Source organism: Diplotaxodon limnothrissa, linkage group LG18 (genome assembly GCF_057381915.1).
Source record: "Diplotaxodon limnothrissa isolate DT_005_m linkage group LG18, D_limnothrissa_male_GT1.1, whole genome shotgun sequence".
In the NCBI taxonomy this organism is placed as follows: Eukaryota; Metazoa; Chordata; class Actinopteri; order Cichliformes; family Cichlidae; genus Diplotaxodon; species Diplotaxodon limnothrissa.
In genome coordinates, this window is record NC_140613.1 from 7,702,749 (window position 1) to 7,722,313 (window position 19,565).

Genomic DNA, 19,565 nt, shown 5'->3' on the forward strand with positions numbered 1-19,565 from the left:
TATTCATAAAACAGAGAAACTAAAATGTAATTTTTAATGTCCATGTGTTGAAGTCCATTTGTCAAGTGTTCTGACTTGTTTCAGCTGATTTCAGATACGCCACAGTCTCATTACAGGAAGTCTACAGCAGTGCTCATTTGTCCTTAGTGAATGCATCCATCACCATCTGTTATTTCTTCTGGAAAAATCCCATTATGGAAGCTTGTTTAGCTCCTTTATTTGAGTTTGCTGATGCTTTCTTTTGAGTTTTCTTCTCATCCTCTTTGCTACTTGATGGTTTTGCTTTAATGGGATCTCTTGAAGCTTGTTTGGAGGGTTTAAAATCATCTTCGGATTCAGAGTAAGATTCACTCACGTAGCCTTTTTCTGTCACTGTGGATGAGAAACAACCCGGAGTTACAAATTCATACAAAACAACCAAACTAATCAATCTACTGTGGACAAGAGGACACTGCCAGATTCAGCCTAGATTGCTGCGTTTCTCTTGGTAAGACTGATGGAACAGCAGCAGCGAACATGATGCTGTCAAAGAGCAAAGACACGTTGCCGTTAAAAAGAGTTCAGGTGGAGTGAAGGACAAAAAGTGATCCTTGCGCTTGCTCTGATCTACCACCTTCAACAAAATAAAACACAGCTCTCTGTATGCAGAAATGATACTAAACTATGATCTTAGTTATCTATGATTTTAAATTGCACAGCTTGCTGCAGGTTGACAACCGTCATCTCAGTGTTGAACTGAAGCCTGCTGCATGCATTGATGAGTTAATGTAATGGATGGGGTGCACTCAAATAGATTTACCTAAAAGATTTAGTAACTTAGCTTGTAGATTTAGATTAATATTAAATATAATTAAATCATATTAAATATAATAGTTAGATTAGATTTTATTATAATAATAAAAGTCAGACCTGTAAAAATATAAAAGCAGCTATTAAATCTCTCAGAGAAAAAACATTAAGTTGAGCATTGTACACATTTCTCACAGAATATTACTGCTCTTCCCTGGATGTATAGATTCCTCATAAACAAGTATAAACAAGTGAAGCGACTGTGCGCCTGAGTATAAGCATATAAGGAATATCCTTTATATGCAGACAGGACTAACAACAGCAGCGGAAATCTCCCAGCCCTGAGCTTTTGTCTCATATCGATTACTTGTACAGACCCTGACCTCTTTATTTAAAAACAGTCACATATACTGTAGCACTATATATAAATACATTAAAAGTGTTTGATTATTATCTGCACTGGTTGGATTTTCACTGTTGTATGTTTTTCATACCCATGCATCCATCATCGTCCAGAAAGGTATGAGACTTCATGACTCGTCTTCTCTTCCTTATTTTCATTTCAGAACTGCTCGGCTGTAGAATAACAAGACGCATGCTCCGAGTTAAATACATAAAAAAAAATACATTAAAAAATGAATGAAAGACTACCAAAGTTTCCAGTTATATCAAAACTAGAGTATCAAACACTTACATGGGAATGTCTATCGGGTTCAACCTCCTTTTTAGGACTTGGTGATGATGGTTCTCTTGTCACGACTGGCTGTGGAGAGTCTGGAATAACTGGAAGGGGGAAAACAGATTATCTTATCAATTTTGAAATGTCTACTTTTATAAGTTCTTCTTTTCCCAAAGACTGAAATGAACTGAAATAAAAGTTTTGTCCTCACAAGCCGTTTGCCAATCCAATTAATTACAATGTTTGGAATTGCTTTTAGTGTGCCTACAGCAGCAAAACTAATACAAAATATACATTTATATCTTTAATCCAATTATATCACTGTTTGTTCACTTTTAAAATAAATAGGTTTTCAAAATAGAAAACATCAGAATAAGAGAATAATATAAAATAAAAGTATAACCATCTTCATCACTGCTGTCTGGCTCCGGTTTCTTAATCCTCCTCCTCTTTTTCTTCTCCATCTTCTCCTCTTCACCGTCAGAATCTTCTAGCCGCTTAGTTTTGCTATCAAAAAAAAAAAAAAAAAAAAAAAAAAAAGGGAATTAAAGAATTTAAATTAGATTAAAGCCAGAAATAAACACCCTTTATAACTTTTGAAATTACATTTCTAAGTAACAATTAGAGACAGGGAAGTGGGACTTGATTGAGGAAAGCGGATTCTTTTCATGATTAGAAAACTATTTCCTCATGTACTGAAAGGAATATTTAATTCAATTTGTCACATTTCCCACATGAATACCAGCACACACCTTCTGGAGTCTTTCTTTGTGTCTTTTTGTGGCTCCACTGGAGCAACGGTTTCTTGCTTTTCCTCTGGTTTTGACCTTTCATGCTGCTGCGCTGCTCTGGAAGATGACTGAGGTGCTTCCTCCTCCTTCACAGGTTTCTCTGGCTTCTCTGAAGTAGTGAAAAAGAACAATTATTCAGTAAACATATTCAAATCAAATAATTACTGCTCATCTTTCTGGGTTACTTTTGTATGTCGCAAAACAGCATGCACATCGATAAACGTGGAAACTTGATTTAAAATACAAACTCAATTACTCACAACAAAACACTGAAAACATCAGATCACTGCAGCAAAAAAAGTTGTGACGTGGCATCCATGTTTTCCAAGTAAAACTTACCGGTAACATTTTTATTTTTAACCAGAAAGGTTTCCACTTTGCCTCAGACCATTTTAAATGAGCTTTGGCGGAGAAGATGGCAGGGTTTCTGGATCGTGTTCACAAGTGGCTTCTGCTTTACAGCCTCTACATTCAAAACCTTACACTCTATGCAAGACAAAACCGTTTTTGCTGATTACAACCTGCAGCACTTTGGTACTTTTTTTAAAACTTGTTGGCTCACTCGCTGATTATTTTTCACCATGGTGAGGAACACATTCAATTATGATGCTTTTACTAGGTTTATGTGAAATAAGAACATGACAAAGACAACATTCATTTATATAATGATGTGATTTGTACAACTGCTCTGAAAGGCAGATCGTGTGTCAAATAAAGAGCAAAATAGTACTACTACTACTACTACTAATAATAATAATAAAAACAAACTATGAGCACAACAGTTTCAAGGTTAAAATAGAAACCTAAAACAAAATAACAGCAGTCTAAACGGAACATATGAATTTTAATCCCCCTTTTAATAAAGCACACCAGACACACAATACTTTACTTATTACTCACTTAATGTTTGAGTCCCAAAGAAGTTTGCCACTGGATTGGCTTTTGCGACTGGTTTGCTTTTGGGTGCTTCGATCTAAAATACAAAAAACACAATTATAAACAAACAGAGCAAAAACTCGAGTACCCTGAAGAGCAGCTGACTGCAGCACAAGGACAAAGTCGTACATCCTCTTTCTTTTCAGGCTTCATCTCTTTGGTGTTATCCTGACTCTTAGGAGCAGATTTGTTAGCAAACATTCCCATGATGCCTTTTGGAGGCTTGGCGGATGATTTTAAAACTGGTCTGGTGTCTCCATTCATGCCAGCCTTTTTGTTTTCAGCCTCAGGTGTAGGAGCTTGCTGGACTTCCCTCGCCTGCTGCAGCTCCACAGAAGACATGGGCACTGCGCTGGCACAGTGGATTGCGCTGTATCTGAAAAGCAAAAGAAAAATAACTATTAAATAATATAAATAACATTATGCATTAATTATGTTTTCATTCTAATAGTGGCTAAACTAATCTTTACACAGATGGTGTAAAAATGCTGATGACTGGTCACTGCAAATCAAAAAACACCATGATTAGCATACCTGCTGCAGTTTTTAAGATTGTCTTTCACAGCGTCGTAGTCCACAGCGTAAAGTGGGCCGCTGTCTCTAAGCAACGCTCTCTGGACGCTGTAGACGTGCACGCTGACTACCAAGCTCATCTTGGCTTTGAAATCTGCAGAAGAAAACGGCAAACGTGACACACTGCTGCTTCATTTACAACAAATATGTCATTAAATAAAACAAAATACAAAGAAAATCAAGACTCACTGACATAAAAGCATACTATTTATTGATGGTGATGATTATGAACTGAGGATATTACTTTCGAAATTAGAATCAAACAACGAGCCAACCTTGCTGTTACAGAGCAACACAACCGAATGATGTCATGTGAATTAATATTTACACACCTTCCAGCTGGTCCTCTCTCACAACAGACACCTTGTGACTCTGAAAAGCAAACACAGTGTAAAAAAATCATTAAAGCTGCAGCTTTGGGCATGTAGAAAAAAAAGAAAAGAAAAGAAATCACAAAAAATGCTACAACAGGTCTCACCGTTTGACCGTTGTCCACAAATTTCCCTGACACAAGGTAGGTGGCATGCAGCTGAGCTGAACTCTCCTTCCTCTTGTGATCCAGGTAATGGTAGAGCATTCTGAACACAAGACACAACTTAAATGTATTTCCTAGGTAAATCTGTGTTTATGGCATTTATGTATTTATCAGCCAATGACACAAAGTGTTAATGATCTTTTTTAAAAGAAAACACACAGCACCTTTTTTTTTTTTTTTTTGCATGCACACACATGCCAAAACATGCAAACGTGCGCATGTCTTCATCTCACTACCACAACAAAAACGGTGCAACTCAAGTGCAGAAAAACTCAAGCGACGTTCCATTGGACTGTTACTGTCAAATGTAGTGCTTCTTTGGCGCTAAATACAGTAAACCCTAATTAATGTAAATTTGCGATTGTTGCTTGGACAAACAAGACATTTTGAAGATAGTAAAAATGTATCATATATTATTTTATTAGTTCCTGGCATGTCAAAGTAACCACTTACTGTTTTGCTGTGTTGACATGAACTCCAAGAGTGAGACTCAGCCATTTATAGGTTACCTGGTGTAGAGAAAGCACACAGGACACTTGTATTTACACAGAGACTATATGACGGATAATAAATATTATCCAAATATTGTCTTTGTTCTTTAAGGTACCGATTATTGTTGCTTTCCATTAAGCTACATGAGCTGGGAAATATCTAATACTTATCAGATATAAATAAATATCGACTTCATGTCAGTGTTTGAAATGTCTTTACTACAGCAGTGTTTGTCACGCACTTGGCGGTTTCCAGCAGTAACTGAAATTGGTCAACTAAAAATAAGCTTTTCTTCAATTCAACTGCCATTTACTACATCATAGCAGAGCCGAATTAACACGAAGACCCCTGAACATCTCCAAAATTGATAAAAATGCCCCTGGATACACATAAATTATCGTGAAAACCAGACAAAGTTAAAACGGCAGTTTTTTTGAGCGGAGTTCAGCAGCCAATCATGTCGAAGCCAGAGCTCAGCCAGAAAACCTCATCGCACAAAATGAAATACCGCGAATTAAGAAGGCACTTACTATTTTATTATGGTCATTGACGTATTCGTCAATATTATCCAAATAAAGCTCATCCATTTTGTTTTATTCTCCTTGAAAGCAGACGACTTGCTGTTCCAATTTAACTGCGCGGGAAAGCAGTTTATTTACTTCCTGTTGCATGTCACGTGTCCGCCCGTCCTTCCTGTGAGGTGAAAAGCTTTAGGCTGCCCTCTGCAGGCCAGACGGGGCTGTGAGTCACTCCCTGGATCAAATGAATGATAGAAGTAAAAAAAAACCAAAAAACAAACAAACAAACAAAAAAAAAAAACCAGGAGCTTCATTCATTTATTTTTTACTATATTCCACATACATTATCACTATTAATACGGTTTTTTGTACCCCAAAACCAACACGGGACAGTTAAAAATTAGTGCAAACTCTCTGAAACAGCAAAATCCACAATGTGAATGCAGTGGAGCTGAGAGAGCATCAGTTCATTATGGGCACTATAATGCACCTATGTATGTGGAAAACAATAATGATGATGGGTCTCCAGGGGCCACTTTAATGCTATCTCTTATTATAGTAGCCCAACAATGTGCTTCAGTTTTACCTCACCGTCTATGTGGGAGGCAAAGGAACAGTTTGTAGAAAATAAAGCAACCTTCTTGCACCTCCATCATATCAAAGAGCAATAACTACAACAGCAGCAGCCTCAGATTGTTCAGTAGAGAAGTCCATTCTTTCCTCATGGGGAGTCCGCTTGATATTTCTAACTCAGGCAATAATAAACTCTTTTGAAAATGACAGAACAAAAATGGTTTGCCCAGTGTGTCTTCAGCTTTCAGGCAAGTTTCTCAGGTCACAAGAAAAAAGGTATGGTGCTCAAAACATAGGATTATATGATGTGATAACATCATATGTTAAATGACCTTAGGCTCGTTAGGAAATAAAGTAAGGAAATAATGTAACTTCTGTCGGTGCTGTGCTTTTTTGGAAATCGAATTTCCCAGAGGAACCCACCCGAGGGATTAATAAAGTTCTATCTAATCTAATCTAATCTTTCTTCCTTACTGTACATCGCCTGTATATGGCTATTCCAGTCCAACTTACTGTTGGGCTGCACACCAGGGTATCTGTGGTTGAAGACCACTTCCATCTCAGTGCTCCTTATAGTTATTGGTGTTGATTGGCTCCCTCTCCCACCCCTAGTGTACTCTACAATGGTTTTTGTGACATTATGATGAAGAGGTCCAAAACTGTTCCTCTTTTCTCTTCGTGCTCAACTGCTGTGTCGTCAAAAAGTTTCAGGAACAAAGTGTCACTGTTGTGCTGATGTCTGAAGCCTGCCGTAGACAAGGTATATGGTACACTCAGGACTGTGTTAGAGACACTTTTCTGCAGATGCACATATTGTGGTCGGCAGGAGAGATACTCCAAAAACACAAGACCATTGAAGGATTGTAGTAAAGGCACTGGAGAAATCAAAAAATATGAATCTCACAGATGCATCGACCAGATATATATGTGGCCTCTGGATCGACACAGCATTGGTGTGCTTCATTTCTGTTGTATCAAATCTGAAAGAGTAGGTTCAAAAAGTTCAAAGTTATTTATTTCCTTTAATCAGAATGAAGTTTACTGACTCTCCCATGTTGATGGGGAAAAAACGAGACTTTTTGTCTCTTATGGATCAATCAAGAAAATTAAGAAGCTGAATAAATGAATAAATAATGTACCAGAGGAACATTTCTAACCCTGAACAAATGTGCTAAACAAGTAGAAAAGTAAGAATGGTTTTAAACAAGCGAATCCATATTATTATCGGACCATTTCGATTTCAACTCTAGCACATGCAAACCTATTGGTCCAAAAAGCCTTGTTAATGAGATGTAGCTGTCAAATCTGAGTGACACGCTGTATATATGATTATCTGAGGTGTGTTCTCAGAGTCTATCTGATGTAATATTTAGATTGAAGTAGCTCTGAGTCAGCCTGCACGGTAACTTCTAATAGAAATGTCAAACAGAAGGGCAGCGACGTGCAGCAGAGGAGGGAAAAATATTCCCATAATGATGACAAAGTACAAGAATAATTGTCTCACCTTGAAGACAGAGAGCAACACTGAAATCCTCAGGTGGATCAGATTTGGTTTAAATGAAGAAACATTGTGATCCTCTTTGTCTTTCTTCTCATTGTGCTGCACACAAGCACGTTTACCTTTTTGGCTTTTTTTGTGGACTTCTTTGCAATGGTACGAGTGCAAAAACGTAAACAAGAATTCTCAGAATTCCAAAGGCAGAAGTTCAAAGGCAACTGATGTTAACGCAACAGACCAGGCTTTTTAGTTAGTGAAGACAAAACTTAAGGCGCAAACATGCAGCAGCTGAAAATGGCTTGAGTAAAGGCCTGAGGATACAATACAGCATTCGTTAATTTCCATGAGCTTCTAGATTTCAGTCAGTTATTACCGTATTTTCATTCTTATATTTTTGTACAAACAAATTTCATTGTCTGAAGATTTTAAATAAAAATCATAGCTGGAATTATGTAGTTCCACTGCAGTGGTGTATAGAGGCAAAATTGTGTCCACAAGCATGTGGAACATGACTAGTCTATATATAATGTGCTTTTACATAAAAATCCTAATCTATGAAGGTATACACACTTGGATGTCAAATCATAAATCAATCCACTGTATTTCAAAGAAAGATGTATTTTTTTTTTTTTTTAAATAGATGTTTCCATAACACCAGTCAATTTTACAAAATCAGGTCACTAAACCAGGTCGGGTTAAACAAGGTTTGTTGTTTTAATGAAAGGATTCAGATTCAGTCAGCCGATCTGATTCACTGTAAGCAAAATCAGTGAATTGATATCAAACCGCAGCCCTCCTCTTGTCACACCAGAATGTCACTTGAGTGTCCCAGTGCCCCCCTCTGGTTGGCTCAACTGCCTCTCTGCTATGAACTAATGGGTCAAAAGTAAACCTCTGTAATCCAGCCCTGCACGTGAAAGAAAATCTGGATCTCCTTTGGTTGCACCTCTAAAAGCCAATGCTCATCACAGCTGCTTTCAGAATCGGGGTAATGTTTGATACAGTGTTATTGCTCCTTTTGCTGAAGTGTTTATGATACTTTTTATATTGCATTTGTTACTGTTCACTCCCCGATTACATCAACACCGTGACTGGCTGTATTTGCGTGGATCAAGGGGTTTATTATTGGTTTTATTTTACACTTTGTTTGCAAAACAAACAAACAATATTGGACGTGTCACTCTAGATAAGAAATTCAGTCCAAAGTTTTACATTACAGATGCAATCTCTTTGGGATGCAGTGGCTGTGCCATATTTAACATGCTGGTTCACGTGGACAGAAAAATACGTTTATGCTTGTAACATCTGGAATGTTGATAAGTGTCGGCGGTACCTGCAGGTGTCTGACACTCTGTGGCTGCCTCCTGTGCTGCCAAAACATCTCTGATCCATCAGGGCGTGCACGAGGTACCGCTGAGGGTGGTCTGTGATGTCTGGCACCAGGAAGTGGATGTTGGCTTTGGGTCCTGTGGGGGCGCTTCCTTAACTGAGGTTGTTCAGGCGCGTCCTGAATGCTCAGCAGGATTCACATGTGGTAGGTTTAAAATCTGGATCAGGGCCTTTGGCCATTTTGTTAAGTTCTTTGAATGATTGCTATCAGGGATGACTTTGACGTTAGATACACTTGACCTGCAGCAGTGGCATCAGTGTAGATGCTACCCTGACATGTAGTGCTCCACATCATTGCAGAAACTCATGCAGAACATTAGATGGTATCAAATCTTTCTTGTTTCTTACACCTTTCAGTGGTTTTAATGTTGTGGCTGAACAGTTTATTTGGGCGGTGTTGTGCAATCACACAAGTTTTGTTTTGTCACTGATGTGACTGTGATCTTCATAATATTCCTCTATGACATACTACAAGCTTCTATGATTTTAACTTTTTAATGATCCTCAGAACTTTTAAATATTGAAAGAAAACAGAGAAGAACTTTTGATTGCAGCAAGAAAGAAGGATGGTAAACCAGGATGATTTCCCAGACACCGGAGGAGAAAGGATAAAATGTCAAACTAGCCTCACCATTACTGGGATGCTCTTTTTGGCCGTCTCCTCCCACCACTCTCACAGCATTTAAGTGTATGAAAAACCAAGCCCATCCTGACCTCCCTGCCATGGCCCCCAAAATGTAATTAAATTCATTTGTTTCTAGTTCCCGTGATATAATTTGATTTGCTGGTCCGCTTTTGTCACGAATCCAACTCCTGTTGGGTCCTAACAGGTGACTGAACAGCTTTCAAAATAAAAGAATGCAAATAAAAAAATAAAAAATGAGCAAATACAAAACAATAAAATGTACATCTACCAATCTACAAAGAACGACCACACCGAATAAAAGAAAGTGGAAAAACTAAAATTGCTTTCACATCATCACAGTCGTATCAGTTTATGTTTATCTTAACTTTGACTGGCCTAGAGTTTATTTTGGAAAACTAAAAAGTATACAGTATCTACACGATGCGTTAACACACAGAGGTCACAGTTTCTTTTTTATGTATATATATTTACATTTATGGAACACCTGAACAAGAACCTTGATCAGGATCACACCACACATACCAGATTACACATCCACAAAATCTGAATTCAAATCTGAACCACCAATGCAGTTCAGTGTATTTGCAGATCTGCACAAAATCAACAGAAAAGTTACTCTAAGATGAGTAATTTATTCATCCATTAATCAAACTGTGGGGCGGACTGTATGCGGATTGGGGAAAAGAGATTAAAACATAATTTACTGTTAATTTACTAAAGTTTGACTTGAATCCTTTTTCAGTGTTAATCATGGGAAAATTTTGTGCAAGGAGTGAAGTTTTTTTTGGCTTCTGAAATGGGGCGTGCCAGAAAACGTTTGAGAACTGGATTAATTATTCAAATGTGACCTGAAAACCCCGCAGTCGTGCCTCAACATTGTATTTTTTATTTTAATGTTTCTGGGTCTAGTTCTACTTGAAAACCCCCCCCCCCCCCCATAATTAAACAAATTTTGGTCTTCCCATTATCACTGTTTTTTCTTCTTTGAGTCTCTGTGAAGAAGAGAGGGAATGATCTCTCTAATAGTTTGCAGACAGATCTCTGCAGTGCTCTGCAGCGGCAACACGATCCATTAGTCTCAGCACACTCAGATACTCAAAGGGACGTGTAAAATATTTGACTTGCGTGTGTGTGCTTAAAGAGCCCATGCTTTGGTATGGTTTTTGGATCTGATCAAATCTAAAATCTAAAGACCCAGTTCAGACAAACATCAAAAGGCAGAAAACAAACACAATTTTCAAAAGGAGAATTACAACAAAAAACCAAAATCAAAACACATCGTATCAAAGCACAAAGTCCTGTTTTTATGTGTGGACAGTAAAATGGCAGCTTTAGAAATCAATCTGATGAGATCTTCTCTGTCTGGCCAAGGTTAAACCTTGATAATGGATTCTTTTATTAGCAATATCCTGGTATAAGAAGGAATCTTTTATTCAGCTCTAAGAAATATCTTCTATACGTTTCAAAGGATGGTAACATTTTTGATTTTTTTTCTGCCGCTGTTTTCATGCCCTCAGATAACACATTCTGACTCCTCTGTTCCTTCAGATCAACAGGGAAGATATCTGTTCTCAGAAATGCATAATGAATGTATTAGATATCTATCATGCTGCCTGCAGGCTCATTTTTGAAGCCTTTCCTCTACACGAGGTTTTAGGTTTCACTCAACACAAATCCCCGATGGGTTTTAGGATCTAAAATCGATTACTGATTGCTCAGAGGAGACGATATCTCTGCGGATGCATAGACGCCGACACCTCCTCGGAGTGTTTGACAGCGGTCACACACCCCATTGCAACTGCCAGGGAAGAAGATGTGTGTGAAACAACATGTAGAGATCAGACAGATTTCCACACATCAACAGCAAACAAGTGACACACTGTGCAGCCTCCTACGGGTGCCTGGTTCAAAAGCTTCAACTGCTTGTCATGTCAGGAACCCCACACTTATGTGTTATGTTATGTTTTCCTCACAGCCACCTACAGAGAGGATTGTAGTCATTAGATAAGATGTTAAGTCTGAATTCTAATTGTCTTTGCTGCAGGTGGGGAGGTACTGTAACAGTGGGAGTGATGACATTTATCAACAAAACATGCTTTATACATTCACCCAGCATGCTGCTCAGAAACATCACAATAATAATAGTGGACTGTAGCTTGAGAAGAAACCTCTTAAGCACATGCCACTTTAGTCATACAGTAAATGGTCCATAACAAAGGGTGGCTGCTGAAATGTAAAACACATTTTTGTTTTTGTTTAAGGCATAGCCACTTTCTTCATTACCAGTTTACAAAACTGTAAGCTGACTTAACCAAAAGCAGGTTTAGTGAGTTTTTAGCTGCTTTTTAAAAGACACCACTGAGTCCACAGTTCTCAATCTCAGTAGGGGAGAGTCTGGGAGCCACTGCTGCAAAAGCTCTGTCACCTTTCATTTTCAGCCTTGTATCATGCACAGCCAGTAGCCCTTGATCACATGACCTCAGGGAACCCACTGGCGATGCTTGGATGTAAAAGTTCTGTGATATATGTTGGTGCTTGACCATGCAAAGCTGTACAAGTCAAAACCACAATCTTCTGAAAGTGGAGTCTGAAGTTAATGGGGTGGCACTGCAACAGAATCAGCAACGGTGTGACGTGTGAGAAGCATCGCAGCAGATCAAACTGCAGATGATCCGAGGAGGTTTTGTTTAGACAAGTGAATAATGGAGGAATGAAGGCATGACAAATAATCTTGGAACAATGTATCAGAGATTTCACATGAGCATCCAAAGTCAAAGCCAAATCACCTTAAGGCCCCAGATAAATAATTTAGCAAGATTTCAATTATATTAGGGACATATCTCATCAGAGGGCACAAGAGGGACCTGTTTATCGCACTGTTGAAAAAAGCTGACAGATATCTACCTTTTAATGGTCAAAACATCTCCGCAAGATCCTTAACTTAGAAGGATCTGAGAGCTTTAAAGTGTAAATTCTTTTACAAATGTGCTGTAAAGAGAGCAGGTATAACAGAAAAAATAAAGACGCCAAAACAGAACATTGTTGCACACTGTAGGCAAGAGAAGTGCAAGAAGACCTGACCTTTTTCAAGCAGACACAAAAAAGGAACATTCTTTATGTGGTTTGTCTACAGTCTTTTTGAAAAGCTTAGCAATAAACAGCAATAAAGGCCAAATTATCACAAATTGACTGTGAGGCAGGCAGATTGCAAAAAGTAAACTAAAAACCAGTCACAAGAATGTGAAAAGATCAAAATATTTGCAGAGCAGGAACTTAAAATATAGTCTTTTGGGGGCGGGCGCACACGCACACGCACACACTACTGAGATGGATAACATACTCAGATATACAGAGACCTCTGAAAGATATAAATGTTACAAAGGAAATAACCAACAAAAGAAGAAACAGCTCCATCTTCAACCTTTGGTCTGTCATGTTTCGGCTGTGTGGCAGGCAGGAGAAGGACCCAAACGCAAACTCACGGAGACGAAACGTAAACTCAAAAACACAGCTTTAATGCTGGCATAAAGTGAAACACAAAAAACAGTACTAAACTTAAACTGGGGAGACTAAAGCACGAGGAGCCACAGGGGAAAAAATCACACAGCTATGAGGGAGACTACGACACTGACAAAGAGAAACACAGGGCTTAAATACACAGAGGGATAACGAGGGAATGAGACACAGAAGGAGGGCACAGCTGGGAGAAATCAGGACTGACGAGACAAGCAACGCTAGAAACACTCACATGAGGCATGGACCTTCAAAGTAAAACAGGAAACACACTGACTGAATTCTAAAACACGCAAACTTAACAGCAACTGGGGAGACAGAACATAGGAACCTGAAACGTGGTACAAAACATCACAGTAGACATAACATGGAACACAGGGAAGCCATATAACAAAGCCAAAGAGCTAAACCTAAGATAACCATCTAGGGAAACAAGAAACAGTACATCAAAGGACTCAAAACATAAACCATAATATAAAAGCACAGGATCTCTTCCAAATAAAATAGGAAACATAATGAGACGCAGACATGACAACCAGAACTTGACAACGTAAGACACAGACATGAAACACATGAAGAGCAGGGGAGACTTTAACATGGGTTGGAAACACGAGGGGGAACTAATAAGCAAATGAACATAGGAGATCTAATGAGCTTAACATACTATAAACATCAAAATGAACTAAAACGCAAAACACTAAGACCCAGGACTGTGACATGGTCAGTATGTCCACAATCCCTTCTCTGCACATGTCCAAACTATCTCAGCCTTGCCTCTCTAACTTTGTCTCCAAAATGCTTAACCTGAGCTTCCCTCTCATGTATTCAATTCTAATCTTGTCTTTTGTGAAGGCTTTAACATCTCCAACTCTGCCACCTCCAGCTCACCCTCCTGTCTTTTAATTAGTGCCAGTCTTCATAGCAGGTCTCACTACCATCTTGTAAACCATTCCTCTCACTCACGCTGCTATCCTTCTGTCAGAAATCAATAAGTAATTATTATTAATAATTTTTTCTCAGTATGAAAATATAATCCTTCCAGCCAGCGTGGGTTTTCTCCTCTGGTTTCGTCACACAGCCCAAAAATATGCGAGACGTAGGTGTGGATTTGAGCGAGAGCAGTTGCCTCCCTGTATTAGTCCTGTGGCGGACTGGCATCTAGAGTGTACCGTACCTCTTTCCCAGAGTCAGTTTGCTCTGAGGCTGATGTAGACTTCAGCCTCAGAGCAAACTGAGTTAGATAAACAGTTTATAAAACCAGAAACTGGTATCACCAATTTGAATTTTTTTTTTTCACTGGGGATATTTCATTACTAGAGAATAGCTGGGATTTCAGCCAGATTTAGCACAAAAAGAAATGCGTACTGACTGCTACAACTATTATACTAAACAAGGTTCAAGGTTCTTTATTCGTCACATGCATAGTTATACAAGTATAACACACAGTGAAATGTAACCTGACACGAGAGGAAGAACATTATATATAATATATACATTAGGTGAACATGCAGTAGTAGCATGTATGCAGCAAGCAGGTGAATTCTGTACATTAAGTGAATTAAATAAGAATAGACTGACTATTTTACAAAATAGACAATATGAACATATTTAAAATTAAAGGCATTTGAAATGTACATTGTGCCGGTGGGTTTAGAGTTTCTAGAAGAGAGTCCTGTCTCAGTCACCTATGGATGATGTGAGAGGGTGTGTGTGTGTGTGTGTGTGTGTGTGTGTGTGTGTGTGTGTGTGTGTGTGTGTGTGTGTGTGTGTGAAGAAGATAACAAGAAGATGATATTATGATGATATTATTAAAACAGCAGTCCTTCACAAAAAAAAGATATATGGCACTTACAGTGTCCTCATTACGGTACACAGTTCTGATGAAGGTAACTGATAATTTTGTTTCCCCAATTTTGTCTGTTTAAGTCACACGCCTTTACTTGACACAAAGTCCATGTCATTTTATCTGTGTCTGTATCCAGGATAAAAACCTGTATCGAGGTTTTGTTTCCCAGCGTTGCAAAGTCTAAAAAACTTCTTTGCAATGTTTTCTGCTTTCTGATTTATGTGGACAATGAAAAAAAGTAGATGAAAATGTGCTTGAAGTTCTTACAGCTGTCACTGCAGGTGCAGAAGAAAAAGAAAAACATAGCACTTTAAATCCGGCAACAAACCGTGTAGGTTAATCCAGCCTTCAACAAAGTGCCTCTTACTTAGGAGCTAAAGTCTCCTGAATTCAGCCAAATTTACACTTTTTGTACATTTTTGTGGTAAAAAAAAACGCCGCTGTGACATGCGGAGACGGAAAAACATGGAAGAGAAATACAAAATAATGAGAGGGTTTTAAAGGTTATAGACTCTAATGGTCTTCGTTGAAGACAAAGATCAAAAGGTCAGGACCGACAAGACAGAAACGAGGAGCTGCATTTGTGGAGGTTTAGGCCAAAAATATCATATCATACAGAGTTCAGCTGGAGAAACAGACTGGTGCATATAAAGACCTGCCAGACACCAAAACAGTTGATGACACTTGGTGACAGGAAGTTTATCACTTTTAAAAGTTAGCAGAACAACAGTCAGTTTATCTATAAGACCAACAACATTCATATGAGAAGAACCACTATGAATGTCTTTAAGCATATATTTGGTAAGGTTGGTACATATTGTATAAAAATCAACAGGCACCATTTGTATAATGTAAAATTATGAAGTTTGAGCTATTTATAAGCACATTTGAAAACAGCAAGCACCAAAACAGTAAAAGGAATACAACAACAACATCACCATTAAAGGAGGAGTGAGCCTCGGCAAGTCTGAATAGCATCAACTGTGGTTTTTGATTATTCAGGTTCAAGAAGTTTAAAGTCATCTATGATTTTATGTTAGCGAGACAGACCAGCAACATTTTTTAAGGGAGGTGTAATATGATATTTTTTGGCAATTTTTTTAACGCTGAAAAAAAACCCCCCAGAATCATGTAATAAAATCTGTAATGCTCAGAATAATCATGCTGCCACAATTATTTATAATAGATCAGTCAGGGGAGATAGTGTGTTGGCCCCAGGTACAGGCTGGGATGAAGGGACAAGGTACAGTGCCAGCTTCATAATGTTACCATTGACAGGGTTAGCTTTGATTATTTTCTTCATCATTCAAGATAGTCATAAATGAATATAATTATTGTGTCATTGTTACCTGCTGTCTGATTTTAATCCCTTTCTGATTCATCTCCAGACCTCTATAGAAGGCCGACCCTGTGGGTTTAATCCCCTTTAAAACAGCTTCTTGAGGAAGGAGACGGTTTATTAGGGACTGAGCAGCTTTCTTTGCTTTGATGACTGACCCAGCTTTCTTGGATCAGTCAATCTTGCAAACAGTCAAACCAAGCTAATCATATAACCTCCATGGCAGGGAAAAATACGAGAAGCAACCAAAAATGAGTTCATATATTCAAAACATGCCCAAAACTTGGATATAGACATAAACACGGTGGAACATAATGGCACAACACTTACAGAAAACCCAGCCAGTTGGGAAGGATGTATTTGCAGAATATGCACAGAGGAAGCCAAGTGGGGAGGGGGGCCGCAGATAAGCTGACTGGGAGGACTGGCAACCTATCAGGTGGTTGTGTGCAAACAGGTGATTGGGAAGACTGGAGATATCTGGTGTTGATGGGGTGAAACGCAGGAAACAAAAGCAGGACTGGATGGTGGTGACAGGATAGTTAATTTCGCTTTGGAAGGTTCCTAACACAGTGACAGGACCCAGGAAAGGAAGGAAAATAAGAGCTGGTCAAATTCTCCAAATGTTAAAGAAATGCACTTTAAGAAATGATGTATCATCCTTTAAATAAGGAAAGGAAATAGTGATCACACAATTCACTGTGATGTCCACAAAAGCGTGACTGGATAGTCTAAATTATTGCTTGCATGACCATACCAAACAATAACCTGCTGATATGTTTTAAACAGTTTGCTAAACCCACAGTTGAACTCTGAATGCACCTCTATTTTATTTAGTAATTTATTTACTCTATTTAATCCTGTTATAATGTTGTTTTCTAGTTTGAGGGATTAGATGTGTGGGTTGGTCAGTCAGTCAGTTTGCATTGCTTATGCCCTTATTTGGTACATTAGGTGTTATTAGTGTTTGGTCACCAGTTCCATCCTTTGGTAATAAAGGGATATTTTTCAACAGGTTGTGCATGTTGGTTCAGCCAGCATAAAACATCACAGTAATAACAGACGGTGCAAATAATCTAGGATGAACTTTTGGTTGGTCATTTTCAGGCCAGTGTAGTTTCACTATAGTAGACCCATAGCAGCAACGTCTGATACTGTATTATTAAGGAGCCTTCTGAAAGTGATGTTTGGTTCTGTTTTCCAAAGTCCTTATGAATTCTCCTGCTCATATTTCCTTGACTTCATTGAGTTCAAGGAAAACGGATAAAACTCCCAAACAAATAGGAAGGATGTTTTCAGGTATTTGATTGCAACCTCAGAGAAAAACTGCACATATTCAAACTCACTTCAGTCCATTCAATATGAAGCAGTAGAAATAATTCATGTCTGCATCTCATAGCTCCCCCATTCAATCTGATCCAGTGACCTTGTAGTTATTAGTCTTGTTTTCCAAACAACCAGCTGCTTCAACTCTGAATTATAATTAACCATTCTGATGTCACAGATTTTATGTACCCGGGATTTTCTTGATGAGATTTTGCTGCTAACATTGAAATTACACAGTAACTGTTCCTGGCGGTTCCTCCGCAGAGAGGCTGTTGTGGCTGCGCCCCAGGCCCAGTGTCAGGCTCTGTCAACGGGGACAATCATTAGCCGCCTCCCCGAGGAGCTTTGTTTCCCCTCTCAGCATCCGCTCCACTTCACCCTCAGCCCTTTGTGGTGCCTGCTGATAAGGCCAAGCTAATATCTGCTCGGCCGCTCGCTGCATAGAAAATGATAAACGCCGGCTGAGCTGCCGTCCACAACATCAGGACAATAGACACCGGATTCTAGCCCCTAGGCTATTGTTATTCTCGCAGAGGATGGCGTATGCACAGCCAAAACCCTGGCCAGGTGGTTTACACAAAACATGAGATGGTGAAAGGGTGACAGACTCAGCACTTACAATGGCTGTGTCAAAAACAAAATGTCACGATTTCAGCCCGGTGTCCACAATCTCAACAGGGCCCTGAGAATCATAGTATAGCCACATCATAACAGCATATTAAATTCTAAAGTGTGTTTTGGCTTGCCCATCAAAAAACTAAAACAAACAAAAAAAATCAGTATCAGAAATACAAACAATTTAATAAGCTCTAGGATCTGACTCCAGTACATAGGTGTATTTGATGGGCTAAGCCAAGCTATTGTTCAGATAAGTGTATTAAAAAAATTGTACAGCCTTAACAAAATGTAAACAGGAGGTTTCAAAAATCAATTGATAAAATAAACCTGCATACATAAACAGGCGAACTTAGCTATAGAGAATAAAACCTTCTGTAGCAGCAAGGCACTGGAGAGTCCGTGTCAAGTGGTCATTAGAGAAAATGCAATCTGTGACTCTAAGCTACTTTTGGCTGCTTGCTCATTCACAAAGGGTCACCACAGAGGGGTAGTGCTAACATGGGGTGCTTTTGCTTGTAAGGAGAATGTGTTAATTCCTTTAGTATGAATCCCCAATTTGTGGCACTTCCACACTGATCTAATTTTTATTTAAGCCAAACATGTCATGAATCGCTGTGCGGCAGGCGGGAGTTGGACCCAAAATGCAGGACTCACAGACTCGAGGGAATGAACTCAAAACACAGCTTTATTTGCCGGTAGAACAAACATACAAACTAAACTAAACTGGGAAGCCACAAACTAAGAACTTACAGCGAGACACAGGGAGATCCACACACAGCATGAGGGACGACGTCACGCCGAACAGAGGGAGACGCAGACAGAAATACACAGAGGGTTAACGAGGAAAGTGGGAACACACGGGGAACACAGGTGACACTGATAATCATAACGAGACAGGGCGGGGTGAACTGAACATGACATGTACAGGCGTGAGAGTCACAAAGTAAACAGGAAGTGCACAGAGGTTCAGACAGGAGGAGAGAGAGCACGGGGAAAACACAGACATAACGGGCTGGGGAAACATGAAACAACCACAAAGGAGAGATGAGGGCTCACAGATACACAGAGGGGCACACAGGGGGTAAAAGCCATGAAGGGAAAACACTTAGGGAACAACACAACAGGGCAACTCAGAAAACATGGCCTAAATAAGGAACAAAATACAAACATACAAGAAAACTAAGAACACTGGGCCAACATGGCCCAGGACCATGACAGTACCCCCCCTCAAGGGCTGGCTCCCGACAGCCCAAACCCGAGAAACAAAACAAAAAACAACCCACCCAGGGCGGGAGGCGGGGGACCAGGACGGAGGGACCAGAACGGGAAACAAAAACAAACAACAGAAGACACAGGAGCACATGACCACAGTCCAAATAAAGTTCAGGGGGCCGACCCAGAGCCCACAGGCACAAGAGTTCACGGGTCACACGGTCGGGGGGCCGACCAGGTGGGTGGCACAGGTGACAGAGCTGGTCCGGAGGCCGGCCGTGCGCAAGGCAAC

General features: G+C 39.4%; 1 protein-coding gene across 1 annotated transcript; it reads right to left on the reverse strand.

Annotated features, from left to right (window-relative positions):
• On the reverse strand, positions 1 to 5,454 carry pold3 (polymerase (DNA-directed), delta 3, accessory subunit). Its single transcript, XM_085378002.1, has 12 exons — positions 5,326 to 5,454; positions 4,757 to 4,812; positions 4,247 to 4,346; positions 4,101 to 4,140; positions 3,730 to 3,862; positions 3,325 to 3,571; positions 3,160 to 3,232; positions 2,221 to 2,368; positions 1,872 to 1,975; positions 1,484 to 1,572; positions 1,284 to 1,365; positions 1 to 372 (listed from the first exon to the last, which is right to left on the reverse strand). The coding sequence occupies exons 1-12, from the start codon at positions 5,380 to 5,382 to the stop codon at positions 170 to 172; spliced, it is 1,332 nt and encodes a 443-aa protein (XP_085234128.1). The 5' UTR covers positions 5,383 to 5,454; the 3' UTR covers positions 1 to 169.
• Between the last annotated feature and the right edge of the window lie 14,111 nt (positions 5,455 to 19,565).

Excerpts from the sequence above, each read along its gene's own strand:
- pold3 (XM_085378002.1), bottom strand. The coding sequence starts at position 5,382 with ATGGATGAGCTTTATTTGGATAATATTGACGAATACGTCAATGACCAT. Across the intron at positions 4,141-4,246 it reads TTGTGGACAACGGTCAAACG|AGTCACAAGGTGTCTGTTGT; the intron begins GTGAGACCTGTT and ends TTTGCTTTTCAG. Across the intron at positions 3,572-3,729 it reads AATCTTAAAAACTGCAGCAG|ATACAGCGCAATCCACTGTG; the intron begins GTATGCTAATCA and ends TTTGCTTTTCAG.